This window comes from Rhipicephalus microplus, chromosome X (genome assembly GCF_043290135.1).
Source record: "Rhipicephalus microplus isolate Deutch F79 chromosome X, USDA_Rmic, whole genome shotgun sequence".
In the NCBI taxonomy this organism is placed as follows: Eukaryota; Metazoa; Arthropoda; class Arachnida; order Ixodida; family Ixodidae; genus Rhipicephalus; species Rhipicephalus microplus.
The window spans coordinates 449,273,928-449,290,104 of NC_134710.1; the positions used below are offsets into that span (position 1 = coordinate 449,273,928).

Below are 16,177 nucleotides of genomic sequence, written 5' to 3' on the forward strand. Positions count from 1 at the left end.
TCTAAGATTGGTTTTATTTGTGTCATTTTTTATTTTATGATTCATGGTGAAAACAGTGATGAACGAGCGGAAAAGGGTTCACAATGTATACACGAATCAAAATAATCGCAGACACTAGATGCAACTATGAATCATGCAACCTGTTTATCACAGTAAGCTACAAGACCAAGTATGAGAGAGAAACTAACATACCTCGTGACATCCATGAATCAGTTCACCTACCTGCACGGGCTCACTGTTCCATGAACACGATCAAAGCTGTGATTGAAGATAGCATTGCACAGATCTGACCGACGAAGAATTCTTCAAATGCTGGAAGGAGGAAAAGGTCACACATATTATGTGTCAAAAGTCAACAACACAACAAGAAAGATTTATTTGCGTCGAATGAAACACAAATAGCAGAGCACGTGGCCCGAGCCACCGCTTAAACTCGAAGCCACTAAAGAAGTGACGAAAATGCGGCTGATCTCTCTTTCTAGCTATTGGTAAAGCATGAAAGTGAAACCTGTATTCACAGAGATAAGTGAGTGTTTACTGTACATTTTTTCACCACAAGGTCAAATAAATCAATGCTACAGCAACAAATTGGATGACGAATGTATGTGACTGGTGCAAACATGATAATCATGACATGCTTGTCATGTGAGAACATGACTACATGCCTAAGTCAAGGCGGCAATACATTTTGACGTGACGCGGTGCGCGTGCTCGCCGGCATTCATTTCGTCGCTTCACGCTTGCGTTGCAACGCCAGGTGCCGGCCCTGCCATATACTCGCAGGCGCACTGCGTTGCTTTGACGCATGCGCGTTTTAGCGCGTCCGGTTTCTCTCCATAATGAAAAGAGGGAGACGCAGTGTTGTCTTGGTAACGCATCGGCACTAGATACAGCATGTCGCATTTCACGCCAGTTGCCATCGGGCGGCGCTGACGCACGCTGGTCGCGCCTGGCGTCAGACTACACAGTGCTCGCGCTTTGCTAACGTAGCGTCACTGAGCCCAGTGTGCTCGAGCGTAAACGCTACATAAGAGTATATTGGGCCCTTCATAATGCGCTCGCCAGCGTTTTGCTAGCTCCACATATTCCAAATTCTGTGTTACGTGACGTCAATAGATGACGAAGGTATACGACTGGTGGAAACATGATAATCCTGACACGCGTGTCATGTAGGAACATGACAACATACCATGCTCATGGCGTGCTCACGGTCGGTTTGCTAGCTCCACATATACTAAATTTGGTATAACGCGACATGAACAGATGACGAAGGTAAACGACACATCCAAATATGATAATCATGACACGGAAGTCATGTACGGCATCATTTACTTCCACCTCGTAATGTTGTGCTGATTTTGAAGAGACATATCAACATTTCTCATTCGTACATGCTTCGCATATCATCGATTTCCACTGTACGTGGGATCTGCCAAATTTTATTGTAATGAAATGAATCATGTAGCAAAACCTCTCCCGTGTGCCAATTTCATCGGTAAGAACACGAGTGAATAAACATCCAGGCACACCATAGAAAAAGAATACAAAAAAAAGAATGCTCAATGGCAAATGCCCAGTAAAACCAGAACCAAATATGAGGAGACGGAGAGCAGCCAGCATAAGGCCTATATGTAGTGAGCGAGTCCAAAATGGAAGCACTGGGTCACTGCTGCATGCTGTGGTGATCTCTGCAGAAAGCAGTGTCGGAATCCTGCCACGTATCCGACTCGGACACGATTCTGACTCCTCCGCACTTGTCCACACACCGGCACTTCGGTAAGAAAAACCTGCTCCCGCCGTAATGAGTATCCCTCTGTCAAACCGACTGCTGCGAGAAAAAAAGGGGGGGGGGTAGACTTTGCAAACAGAAAAATGTGCATTCTCTTTTGTTGGGAGCTCGTCTGAACCTCTGACTACGGTTGCCGTCCATCCTACCCCCCTTCCCCCAGCGTGTCGTTTGTGTTTGTGGGAATGTGGTTTGAGGAAGGCGTTCGTCGAATCTTCATTGTGTGGACGACGACGGCAGAAGAACATGCTGCCTCCGCAGTCCACCTACCTTGAGACGAACACTTGCTCTCGTTCAACGAGATCACAAAAAACGTCGGTTTATCAAATGGGTATTCTCCTTCTACACCCTGGCTTGAGTAGGGCGCTGGGTAGTCACCATTGCACTATTACAAGCCCATGCGTATAGTAAGACTGGATGTGATATGACTCCCTAAGTATTGTATGAGGTTACTTGATCTCAAGAGAAATTATTTAAGTAGTATAACCGAGAAGAGTTAGGTGACCTAAATATATGCCTAACTCTAAATAAGTTAATATTTAGTTCCATTAGCCACAAGCTGCACCAGTTATATATTTTATTTAAATCGGAGTGTAGGCAATTACAATTGTCGTTTGAAGTAACTGCTGTAAAAGTATCACAATCATCAGCAAAAAGGTGGATATTAGAAGCTGCTTGAGAGGGTAGGTCAACAATATATATTAGAAACAACAGAAGACCAATTACCAACTTTTGGGGCACTCCTGAGATAATATGGCACACTTATGAACTGTAGCCGTAAGCAGTAACGTACTGTAAGTGATTAGCAAGACAGTATACGACCTATTTTAATAGGTTATAGTCAAGATTTAAGTTCAGTAACTTGTGGATGAGAAGTTTATGACACACTTCATTAAATGCTTTTGCTAGATCTAAAACAAATGCAGCCAGCGGATGATGAACGATAAAGAATTAGATCAGTGAAAGGTACATGTTGAGTCTCACATGATTATGATTACCTAAAGCCATGTTGTGAAGGCGAAAAAAGATGTTATTTTCAAAAAAATTGAGGGTGCTTTTGATTACGAAGTATTATATAATAGTTAGAAGCACGTGCTGGTCAAAGAAATGGGCCCATGGTTGGTCGTTAAGCTTTTGTTACCTGATTTGAGAATTAGAACTGCCTCCCTTATACCTTCCACTGATAAGGTAAAGTACCTGTGTGAAGTGATAGTCTCAATAGAAGTAGCTGTCTTCTGTAGTAAAAAATGCACATGCAAAATACAACGCAGCTCGTTTCATTAAAAAATTGTTTTGTAAAACTGTAATAGGATATATTTACACAATGTGCCTAACAAATAAAAAGATTGTTAGACATTCATTGTGCACACATTTGAAATAAATGCGGGAAAAATCAAACATGAAAGCCACCAAAAAATGTGCGCAACCTATATACATATCTCGAAACAAACATAAAAGAAATATGGCGTGCACAAATTTACAAATTATACCTAAAAACAGATGCAAATGCCAAGATCATAACAGAAGTAAGAACATATGCTCAAGCACAGTAATCAGTAATAAATGCACTTTGTATACATTCAAACAAAGGATAAAAAACAAAGTATTCACAAGTACTTTCATTTCTTGTCCTTATCGAGCCTCAACAACAAGTTTCTCTTAATGAGATAGAGCTCATCACCGACCAAACGTTATCACTGCAGTATCTTTTTCCAGTTCTTTCAAGCATAAAACCACAGAAATGCTCAATTTGGGCGTTTTATTCGTGTCAGAACTCACTTCAGCTGCAAAAATTGCACAGACCCTGGCATAGCAGTGCTGGGGTGAGGGGGGGGGGTGCTTGTGTACACATACACATGCAAAGAGATGCACCAGCATGCATAAGGAACGGCAAATCCTCCACTCGAAAGAAGTTTCTGGCTGCACTGCTGGCACAGCGAGCAGATAAAAAAGAAAGTAATAAATAAATATGAACCATTTTGAAATAAATGCTTAAGGCAGCTACAATATGATGAAAGCTCCATGAACATTACTTGTGTTTACAGAAGCCTAGGCTATGTTACAAAAATTTATTATAAAAGCTTTCAAGAACTTGAGAAAACAATTGGACATCACGTACATTCGTCAGAAAACCGGGCTTTTTTTTTCAATAGAAGACACTCAGCTATGATGCCCCATGTGTAGTCACTGGTCAAGTGATTATCCCAGGAGATAGCAGCATTCATAGACACTGGTTCGTTCGGAAGTTTTGCGCTGCTGTCTTATTCTTGTGCCTACAGTAAATGGGTTGATAGTCACCATGTGAACAGAACAACCTCGACAGCTGCCATCGATTTCCTGCACTTGTTGTTCGAAACTTTTGGATTACCCCACAAAGTGGTTTTAAATAACGGAATCGCATTCCTGTCAGCCAAAATACAGAAATCCTACGAGTGACAACTGCATCACAGTGGTGAAATCTGCACCGAACCACCCAGCCACAAACGGACAGGCTAAACGCTACGTGGTAGAGCTCAAACGTGCTCTTGCAAGATACTCTGCGGGGTCATTACAGCGGCGCATTGCATGTTTTTTTGCCAAGCAACTCACAATGGGCCAGACAGGCCAGGTATTGGTGAATCTCATGTTTCCTTGCGAGCCGCGAACACATATCTCAGCCATTCTGCGAAAACCACCTTGAAAGGTTACACCAGATTAGGAAGACACCTCGCGTTGCCGGTAGCTCCACAAAGAACAACCAGTGGTCGCCCGCCAGTTTCGCAGAATGCCCGAATGAACGGCTGCTATCGTAAAAAAAAGTTTCAGCCGGAGTTTTGGTTTGTTGAAGTTAAAGCCCCTCCATCACGTCTTCTACTGGAAAAGGCATGGAGAGGCTTTAGACCGGGAATTGCCGGTTCCAGGGATGCAGGGATGCACACCCTGTCCTCCACATTAACCGCCCCCCCGTCCCCCTACGATACCGGACGCCAAGCGCCTGGGGACTGACGGACTATCGGGGCAATCAGTGCGCCCGCGCACTGGTTGCCTGTCCTTTGTGCTCCTCGCCCCTTTTATGGCCCACAGTGGACTCGAAAGCCAGCGCTTGGACCATTTTGACCGTGCTGCGCGCAAATGCCTTTCTTGAAAGTAATAAACTCAGTTTCCTGTTACGTACGCTTGGTATTACGGCTACCGTGGACATAACACAATGCAATTAGGGTTATTTGTTCCTAACAAATTCAACCTCCCCGCCTTTCAACATTATATCTCTCTCTTGTAACTTACTTCTGTTAATATTTTTTATTTCTATCATTGAATTGGAAAGTTGCGCAGTGAAAAAAAGGAAGTAGATTTATTTATTTACAGATTTGTTATTTATTTTAGAGAAAAAGTGCCAGTCTAGTGCCGGACATTGGGCAGGGGTGTGTGGCGCAGTGGACGCAACATTGTGTAGGAGGTACAGCAGTATAGATAGTGTTGAACGAAAGCGCGATGATTTAAAACGCAAAACAAAAAATAGAAGCAACATAAAACATGGTCCGCAATCCCAAGAATGGCCATAATACACTAAACAAAACAAAAAACTATAAAAACAGTGACCACTAGGTAACTTTGTTTGGGTAAAATGTAAAAAGAGCTCAAATATTAACCGTAGCAAAAATAAAGTCGGAAATATTAAGAAGCGAGACACTGCAGAATTGAAGCATTTAAGAATCGTGCAGAAGCGAGGCATTGAACCTCAAACAATCAGTCTGATCAAGATGGGTATTAAAATGAAGCGTACTGTAATATATATGAAGGTGTAGTTATGAGCCATGTGAAGCAGCTAACGCACGAAGAAACTAGTTGAGATCGACACTTTCAAAGATCTCTGGTGGCGTATTGTTCCGCTCTCTGCTTGTTCGAAAAAAAAGGTACCTGTATATAGGGGCTCAGTTCCTGTATCAAGATTGGAGGCACGTGTTTCGTGGCGCAAGACTGGTTCAATATAAATAATTTTTTTTGTAGTGCCAGATTCTTATTAAATATGCGATAGAACAGCTTCGTTATTTCCCGATAACGTCTCGATTCCAACGTTTCTAGTTTAGCACCTTCCCAAAGAACTGATGGAGATGTGTTACTTTTAGGTATTGAATATGATTTTTGCAGCTTTTCGCTGTATTGATTCAAGTTTATCTGTGTTAGCTTGCATGTGCGGGTCCCAGACAGCCGGTGAATATTCTAGTATTGGTATTATGTACGTTTCACATGCAGTCATTTAGGTTGGCCGAATGCCATAGCGAGTGCCCGTCTTAAGTAGCTTTGTATATTCAAAGCCATTTTCTCAGTATAACAACCATGTTGGTTTCATCATAATTTAGATGTGATAACAAGACCAAGGTGCGTATACTGTGAGACAAAGAACAAGAATTGATTGCCTAGGTTGTATTGGAATTTTAGTGGATCTTTTTGCAGGTCATGGTTATCGCCAGAGTTTTTCTCGCGTTAAATGTCATCTGTCAATTTCTGAACCAATCTTGAATCTTCAAACAGTTATTTAAAAGTACCTGGTCGCTTAATGCGTAAACTACTTTAAAGCGTGCAGGCATTTGCAAAATCCTTTAGATTTGCTGCAATGTCACGGGTGGCGTTATTGATATAAACCGAAAAGAGGCCTGATGACGGATCCCTGAGGTCTGTCGGATTTAAGCGTCGCAGACGGCGAGTTGATACCACCATTCGTAATACCGCGCCCAGTGAATATTACTCGCACTTTCAAAGCCTGAACTAAGATGCATCCGTTAATTAGCACTAATTAACTAATTATGGATTGCCTAAACTACTATGCAACCTTTAAAACTCGAGAATGTGCTGTAAATTGAGGGGTCTATGTCGTACATACACCGGATGTTCAGCAACGGGCATTTGGTCCTTTTTAACAATACCCTATTGATGTGCTATACTACAGATATTTACCTCAACAAACCCTAAATATCGTTTCGAGGGGTCATAAGTGCCTTCCACAGAAATCCTCTTTTTTCCCGTGCACCCTATTTCAATTTTTACGTGGCACCACATAGTAAACCATCCCAACGCTAGATGAAGCTACGAGGGCTGGATGGCTGTCGCACCCTGAACAAAACTGGACAGGGAACTTTTTTTTACCACGCGAATCAAACACGCTCTATACCATCATGAACTAGACATATGTCAGTACCTAAATCTCAGAAAGCAATTAGATATCTTCAAGCACGTCTTCAGGGCAGCGATTCAAATGCGGTAAAACAGCCGATATTTCTGAGAGCGCCCATAGGCGCCGTGCATTATCATTTAATAAGCTAGGGAACTCGCACTATTGCAACAACGATACTGTAATCCCGGCAAAAAAAAAGGTTCATACAGTACCTACTTGAAACCATGAGAGCAATGAGGAAATAAGAAAAGGAGAGGAGTTATTATCGTTTTCTTCTCCGGTCCCAAACATTGACGCGGAGCCCTGCCCCCACCGTGCGGGAAAGCGCGCCTCCTGCTCGTGAGCCGGAATCCTGGGGACGAGGAAGGGCTAATACAATGTGTAGCACATTTCCTTGCATAATGCAGCTAAGTCAGCAACACTATACTTATTGGAAAACAGAGATAATGTCTTCCTGCAGTCGTAGCAGCAGCTGTTTTTCGTGAGTGCAGCAAGCTGCACAGGAGATCCAAGAGAGAGAGACAGAGAGAAATAATTAAAAGGAAGAGACAGGGAGGTTAACCTAGACGAACTGGTTTGCTACCCTCTACGGGGGTGGGGTAAAGGGTCGGAAAGAGGATAGATATAAAATAAATTAGGAAAAAAACCGCATGCACACTTATTCAGGGAGTTTGGATCACAGTCGTTTGGACAGGCCGGTTGAACGCAAGAAGCGCAGGAGCGCCTTCACAGCCTTCTTCTGCGACATAAAGTCCTGTCGGTAGCACAGGAGTCTTTGTTCCGAAAGAGGCTGATTGTCCAGTTCATCTAGTGCACTGCAGAGTGACTGTCTCTGCGAGCAGTATTGTGGGCATTCACACAGAATGTGCCAAGTTGTTTCATCACTGCCACAATGGTCACATGCAGCAGTGTCAGCCATTCCTATGCGGAACGCGTACGCATTGGTAAATGCGACGCCCAACCATAATCTGCACAGCATAGTAGCGTCTCGTCGGCGTAATTCCGGAGGAATTTGAAGACTGAGGGTTGGGTCTAAAGTACCTAACCGTGCATGGATGAATTGTGACTCGTTCCATTGTGACGTGGTGCGCTTGCGAGCAAGCATGCGGAGTTTCCGTGCGGCGTCAGTTCTGGAAAGCCTAATTGATATTTCATCGCTTTCAGAATGGGCAGAACGGGCAGCTCGATCGGCCCGTTCATTGCCAATTATTCCACAGTGACTTCGAAGCCATTGAAAGGCTATTTCAAGTCCTTCCTCAATAAATTTGTGAGTCTTTTCTGCAATATCAAATACCAGCTGTTCGTACGGGCCGTGGCGTAAAGGTGATAAAAGGGATTGCAGTGCCGCCTTTGAGTCACTGAAAATTGTCCATTTTTGTGGCTGTTGATCGCTGATGAATTCCAATGCGGCACGAAGAGCTGTGAGCTCGGCTCCCGTTGATGTCGTGAGGTGGGAGGTCTTGAATGTTCTTGTCGTGTCTTTTATCGGTATTACAAATGATGCTGTTGAACTCTTCTGTAAAACAGAGCCGTCGGTGTATACTTGTATACAGCCTTGATACGTCTCGTAAAACAAGAGCAGAGCAAGTTGTCTTAGAGCAGGTGACGACATATCTGCCTTTTTCTTGATGCCAGGTATAGTTAGCCTGATGTTAGCCTGAGTCAGGCACCAGAGAGGAGTCGAAGGCCTGGCGGCGGGTGTGAAGCATGTTGGCAAAGAATCGCGGTATGTGGTGACCGTTTGGCAAAATGACGAACGTGGTCTGTCTGCTGGTAAAGAGGCTAGGTGGTGGCAGGGTGTCCGAGCAATATGCCTTATATGTGTCCTAAGTGCCTCAACGTCGATATGTGTCGTGATGAGGTGGTCACCGGCGATAGCTATAGTAGCCATTGTTTACGCACTACGAGGCAAGCCGAGGCAAATCCGGAGTGCCTGGGACTAAACACTCTGTAGCGTTCGAAGGCTTGTTTTGCTTGCATTGGTCGATGCCGGTAAACTGTACCGCAGGAAACCGAAAAAAAGTACTCTGTACAGCTGTAGCATTGCACTGGGAGACATTCCCCAAGTCTTCCCTGCAAAGAACTTCAGTATATTACAGATGTCCATTAACCGTTTCTTCATGTACGAAACGTGATCGCCCCATGATAGATTCCTGTCAATTATGACGCCCATAAACTTGTGCGATCGAACGTATGGTACAGTTTGACCATTGATGCTTATAGTGTACTTATCCATAGGCTTTCGTGTAAAAGCTACGAGGGCGCATTTCTCGGAAGAAATTTCCAAGCCTCAATTTCTGAGGTAGCGTAATGTTACAGTGGCAGCTTTTTGAATTCTCTCTCGTAACTGCAGGCGTGTTACAGCCGATGCCCAAACGCAGATATCATCTGCGTACATTGATAGCCTGACCGTGCTTGGCAGATGCTCAGTGAGAGCAATTAACGTAAGATTGAACAGCACAGGGCTGAGTACGCCACCCTGGGGGACGCGACAGTGGCTGTAATGTCGAGAGGTTGGACCATCTTCAGTGCTCACAAAGAAGGATCGCATTGACAAATAACTACGTATCCAGCGATGCATCCGACCACCTACTCCTATATCTTCGAGAGCGGTGAGAACAGCTTCATGCGTAACGTTGTCATACGCCCCTTTGACGTCTAGGAACAAAGATGCGCAGAGACGCTTACGGCCTTTTTCGTGTTGGACATAAGTGACCAGGTCGACTACGTTGTCAATCGATGGTCGACCACGCCGAAGGCCTGCCATGGCATCTGGGTAGATGTTGTTATACTCCAAGAATCACTCCAGGCGTCCAAGGATCATCCTCTCCATAACTTTGCATACACAACTGGCCAATGCGATCGGACGTTAAGATGAGAGGTCCAACGGTGACTTGCCTGGCTTCAGAAGTGGAACTAGGCGACTTGTCTTCCAGGTTGTCGAGAGCGTTCCATCTTGCCAGGATTTGTTGTACAACTCCAAAAGACGATTCTCGCGCGTTCACCCAGATGACACAATGCCCTATAAGAAATTACATCGGGCCCTGGTGCCGACGTGCGTCCACACAAAGCTAGTGCTGCTCTGAGCTCCACGATGGAAAAAGGCATATCCATGCGGGAATCCAGTGTTTCTGGACATTTAGTCGAGGGCAATGGGCTATTTGGCACTGCGGGTGGCCCAGACACTCTGGCACAGAAGTCTTCTGCCACGTCAATGCCGCGTCTCTGTTCAGAAAGTGCGAGAGCCCTGAATGGTGACCACTGAGTGGGTTTTGTGCGGAGACCTCGTACCGTCTTCCACAATTGGGATAAAGGTTTTCGTGGATCAAGTGACTCACAAAAAGCATCCAACGTTGTGACTCCAGTTTATTTATCCGGCGCTGAATCTTCTTTTGTATACGTCGAGCAATCTGTAAGTCTTCTATTGCCTCCGTGCGTCGGTATCTTCGTTCAGCACGCCGTCGGATTGCTCGAAGTCGTTCTAGCTCGACGTCCAATTCCGTTACTTTGGGAGAGCAGGTGATGGTACACGTAGTATCGTGTATTGTGCTTTTAATTATCTCCTCTATGTCGAGGGATATGTTTGCTTCACATTGCTCTTCCATGCGAGACTAGAATTTCAACCAGTCCACTCTCTGAACACTATCGCGTATCTTAGCATGGGACAATCCTTCGATTTTGACGTAAGTGGGAATGTGGTCACTTCCATGCGTTTCTCTGTCTGGAAACCACTCAGCATGCCTGACGAGGCCACGTGAGACAAAGGCCAGGTCAAGGCAGCTGCTATACCTTGAACCACGTAGGAACGTTGAACTGCCATCATTTGGCAAGAAAAGTTGGTTTTCGGAGGCGAAGGACACCAACTTTCTCCCTTTAACATTGGTCTTCGAACTTCCCCAGATTGTATGATGGGCATTGAAGTCCCCAATTATAATGTACGGGTGAGAAGTTGCTGACAGGATACCTTGTAGTCTTGTATGGTCGAAACGGCTTGACGGAGAGAGGTAGGCACCCACAACCGTGATGGTAAGTCTCCTTTTCACTGTTATACTTATATATTGATTGTCGTCGTGGGGTGACACCGGGTGATGGATGTAGGTGAGGTCGCGGCGAATAAACATCAGAACTTTGCTATTGTCCGCAGTTGTAGACGACATGAATGACTCATAACAAGAAAGTCTGCTTTCTTTCAGCAAATTTGGCTCCCAGATGACACTGATGGGGAACTTAATGGTGTATACGAACCGACGGAAATCGGCGATGCGTGACCTCAGTCCCCGGGCATTCCATTGAATAATAGTTGCTTTTCGGACCTCTTCTCTGAAAGACAGTGGCTGGTGAGCCATTGTTTACTCAAGCACTGCGAGTACTGGACTCAAAGCGTCCAGTAATTGCAATACACTTCTTGCTGACGGTGTGTGCATGTCGCTTAACAACAAGCGGATGGCGTTAATTAAGGGTCGCAAAAGAGCTATCACTTGCTGATCTGTGTTCCGCAAGTCCTCCATTGCAGCAGCTTGCTCTGAAGAAGACGGCTTCTGCTGCGGCTTTTCTGAGCGTTGTGTACGCGTAAGTGGAGGCCACTCTTCTGTAGAAACTGGTCTGCCCCTTTGCTCTTTTCCAACGTCTGTGTTTGCCGTGCTGTAAACTGCAGCTGGCGATCTTTCCTGATGCGTCGACTTATCGCCTGAAGTTGGCGCTCTCCGACGTGAAGACCTTCGACGGTGACGTCGTCTTCGCCGGATTTTCTCGGCAGCTTTTGTGTGGGTTGAGCTGTCTCGTGCCATTTGCTTCAGAATAGAGAATTCTTTCTTTATGTGTGGACATTCTTTCGAAGAAGCCTTGTGAGCACCCTGACAGTTAGGACACTTCAGTGTGGTAGCGCTACAGTTCTCTTCCGCGTGTGGTTCGGCGCACCGGGGGCACGCTGCGGAGCTTCTGCAAACACCCTTTACATGGCCGATCTTTTGACAATTGAAGCATTGCACGGGTTTAGGAATGAACGGTCGAACTTGCTGACGAAAGTGGCCAACGTTAACGTATGCGGGAAGACAGTCGCCTTTGAACGTTACTCTTATACAGCGTGTGTTACCAAGCCGTCCGACGCTGACAATGACGTTGTCTTGACTCGCTGGTTTTATAAGTGCTGGAAGGTCTGCGTTTGGGATTTCCGTGTTAATGTCGTAAATGACTCCTGATGTGGTCCCACCATCAGCTGGTATGATGGACCTAACTGCAATGTTTCCCAGTTGTGTTACTTGTTGCAGCGTGCTCAGCGCACTTGGGTGCCACACATCGACAGCCAGGATGTTTCTTCTTGTATTAAGCCGTAGGTCTTTAATCTCGTTCGGCACTGTGTTCTCAAAATAGAGCGAAAACGCTTGCCTGTTCAGAACACGCAGACTTTCGGTAGCGTTCTTTGGCACAAACAGGATGGAATGGGGCCATCCCTGGGGCGCCGTTTTCACGGTGGCTGTACTTGACACCGGCGATGGATTGATGATCCGTCGCTTGGCCTTGCGGTGCAGGACAGGTTGAAAGCCGTCGTCTGAGGACTCGTCGCAAGATGCGGAGTACAGCTCAGTGTGATCGCTCTCACAGGATGTGTTTCCTCGCTTCCTCGAGGTAGTGGCCGCGGTAAAACCGGAGTCGGACGTCGCCTCGTGAGGTTGTACATCCATTACCGCAACCGACGGGGCAATACACCCCGCAACTGCAGCGAAAAGTCCAGAAGAGCACTGAGACGAGCGAGATGTGTTCTACAAAGAATCACTTCGTCTTCTTCTTCCCAGGAGATCCAAAAATCTTTCGTTACTCACTGATGAACACTGTGAACATTGCTCAGAGAGCTGATTTAGGTAGGTTCTATCATGACTTTAGAGCTTTATGTGATAAGCACCTCTACTTTTTGATAACTTGCATTGAAAGGCTCTACAGTGACAGATGCCCACCACAGATTTAGTTTAGATGGTTTTCATTTGTATAGCTGCATAGAAACAACTTTCGGCAGAGATAGTGTCAAAAGTCACTTCTTTAAATAAGCACTCAATTGAACATGTGTTTGCTGCAGATGGGAGCCACACAGTAGTTAAGTGCACACAAATTCAATACGGTTTGGTAATCGAAATTGCTCCACCTTCTCCTCATGATGACAACTTGCAGCAGACAATGTGCTATGTTGTCATTTCAACAAATCGTCTCACTTAAGCTAGCCAAGGGGATGCAATGAATGTGCAGGCTGCTTGTGGTTATCACTGACAGGATTTTCCACCATCAGAGCACATTAAAAGCCGTACTGACAAGTTAATATTAATAAAAACAAAAAGTACCTATTCAATATGCAAGACAAAAACACTTGTATCCTTTATATTCCTTAAGCACAGCCAGCAGAAACCCTAACCAAAGGAAAGAAACTCTTGTACATGGTCAGAAAAAGGAGCACATTATAATCTTTCCTGACATCGCAATTATTCCTGCCCTCCCTACTATAAAGGCAGCAAATGTGGTGATAACATGCGAGGCAAATGCAATGCAATTAGGCTACATAATTATTCGGACATATATAGCAATGCAATGAAAGCTCATGTTTGAACTTACCAAGTGCAATGATAGTAGGGGTGCGTGGCAGTTCAGGGAGTTTTTCTGTGATGCTAGGTCCTGGAAAATAAAGAGGAATACACTTGAGCAATGTTAGGAGCATGTTTCCTCAAAAACGCATCTCAGCATTTTGGACATTCCACTTGAGCAGATATAAAGGTGAAGCTACTTATGCCCGTCTTATATATTTGATCCTGCTGTTAAACTACTGGCATTAGGAACAGGTAAATGTACCAAATTTAGCGCCAATCCCACTACTCGCTGCTACGTCTCACGTCATAGATCTGAGGTGTAGTCGTGCGCTGATGTACCTGTGGGCTCATACCGTAGCATTGAGCCTGTAGTAGCCCTTATGGGTGAGAGGATGAGTATAGAAAAAGAGAAAGAAATAAACATATATAAAACAAAAAATTCTACCAAGAAAAATCTTCGCAGGGTGGGATGTTAACCTGCGTACTCTTAATCCAAAGCAAGCACGCTAGCAGAGCACAGCATAGCCTTGTATCATATTGCGTAGCAAAAGGTATGGAAGGATACCGAGCTTGAGGAGCAAAATGAGGAAAGGAGAAAGTAAAACTGAGCGTATAAAAATGACAGAGAAACAGTGGTAAACGCAAAAATAGAGACAGGAAATATCAAGAAAACAGTGAAAATAGAGTGAGAACAAAAACTAAGCATGCAAGCTATGCCTAGGACTAGGCATCGCATGTAACCTTTGCTCTATGATGCACAGCCTGGCTGCACCACCATCGAGGCCAGATAGTGAAGAGGCATCCCAAAAAAGTGCGTACTCTTGAGAGAAGTCGCAGATCCTGACGCTTGGCATCAGACAACAGAGAGTACAAGTATGGCCTGCCCATGCTTCCATGTGCCAAGCTTCGCATGACTGAGCGCGAAAAAGGAAGTATTATTTTCCTCTATGACCTTTTTGAATCATGTTAGTACTAAATGTGTAATTTTGCGTGCCAATTTCGAACTCGTAATGATTTTTTTGTGTGTGTGTAAAAAGTAGGTTTCATACACTTAAAAATTGATAAATTCTGTGCGGACTGCACTAGAAGTTACCTCCTGCTAAAATATTTGATATTAAAAAAGATAACAGCACATTAAAATAATATGTATCATCAGATTACAATGTTGCAAGAATCAATGTTCTAGGCTAACCTGAGCTAAAGTATATGTAACAGAAGGCTTTATTGTTTATTGTTTAAATAAATAATAAAATAACGTGCGTAAAGATTTTGTGGGCTTTCTGACTTTAAACAAAGCTCTTTTAGTTCCGAAGTAATATGACACCATTAAAAAATAGGGATTCACGAACTGATACAGCAATATAAAAAATAATTTCTTGAACATAAATTTTGTTAATGCTTCTTTTTGTCTAGCAGCAGCCATAACACTTGTAAACAGGATGTGCTCTATGCCTTATGAAAGTTCAAGACAGCACTTAAAACCTCTAAGTGAAATGCAACTCATTTCAAAGACTTGGAACAAACGGCTTTCGTCTTCTTTGAAATGTGCGCAGAGAACAGGCAGCAGAGCTTCTTCCACTGCATTCGTGTTGCCTTTTTGTATCTTCTTGCATGATCACCAGCCAATACACAATATTTTTTGGGACCGTCTCTAAGTACTGAATAAGTGGTGGTGTGTACGCTGACACTTTTTTATCAAATATTGTCTGAAACATCACATGTACTGATGAATGATAGTGCATCTTTAAATCACAGAGTCCTGAATTAACTTCACTGGGTAACAAATGTTTTGGCGGTAAAGAATGCACAGAATACTTCTAATATATGGTGAAACTAAGGAAGTGCAGAAACTCGCATTGAGAAGACAATTACCAAATATACCTAAAATATAAATAAATATCTATAACTGGCAGGTAGAAATAAGGGAAAGTGGTAATAATGTTGGTAAAATTCTTTCTTGCTAGCAGCTGTTCATAACCTTGAGGAATATCTGACTTTTATTTCCTAGTGTTCCATAAGAATCACTTGGCTTATGCTTAAAAAATGCTAGATTAAACACTACAGTTTGCTGTTTGTTGCTAGTAAATTCAGATCTGTGCTACTGTCTCCAAGAAAAATTCTTAGCTATGATAGCAGACAGGATACCCTTAGTATCTGACCAGCATAAACTTTACTCAACTGTGATATGTTACTTCAGAAAACCTTTAGAAATTATTTTTCTATAGAACGATTCTGTAGAAATTATTGTCCAATTTTAATTACCTGCGTATAACTTTGCACACGAAAAAAGTTAATTAGGAACATTTTGCACCTTCTTCTAATATAATAAATAGCTCATGCAGTATCAAGCATTTAAACAAGCGGTAAAGAGATTAGAAAACTAGGAAACAGTACAAAGAAAGTACAAGGATGATAAAGAATAAAGGACACATGCTCTGCGACAATGGTTTAAACAGGGCTAAGTTTTCAAGTCAGACACTTATAGTTGGATATATCTTTAGAAATCTGGCATTTACAAATCAAAAGGAGATGCGCAAAAGCCTGCACCAATGGGCCCATGTTCCAGACTGAAGTCATGAGCCAGATGGCATGTGACCACATCTTTTGAAAGCGTGGCTGATTGCAGTAGCAGAACTGTTTCTGTAGAAGGCAAGGCAATCAGCTGCCACG

The 16,177-nt window shown here is 43.8% G+C and overlaps 1 protein-coding gene across 1 annotated transcript in view; it reads right to left on the reverse strand.

The window, feature by feature from the left end:
• Positions 1 to 219: 219 nt before the first annotated feature.
• LOC142775514 (uncharacterized) overlaps positions 220 to 16,177 on the reverse strand; it is a 43,622-nt gene continuing 27,664 nt past the window's right edge. The window contains exons 4-5 of the mRNA XM_075876957.1: positions 13,536 to 13,595; positions 220 to 312 (exon numbers count right to left, since the gene is read on the reverse strand). Of these exons, the coding sequence (XP_075733072.1) occupies positions 233 to 312; positions 13,536 to 13,595 (140 nt within the window). The 3' untranslated portion in view covers positions 220 to 232. The remainder of the gene's footprint in view (positions 313 to 13,535; positions 13,596 to 16,177) is intronic.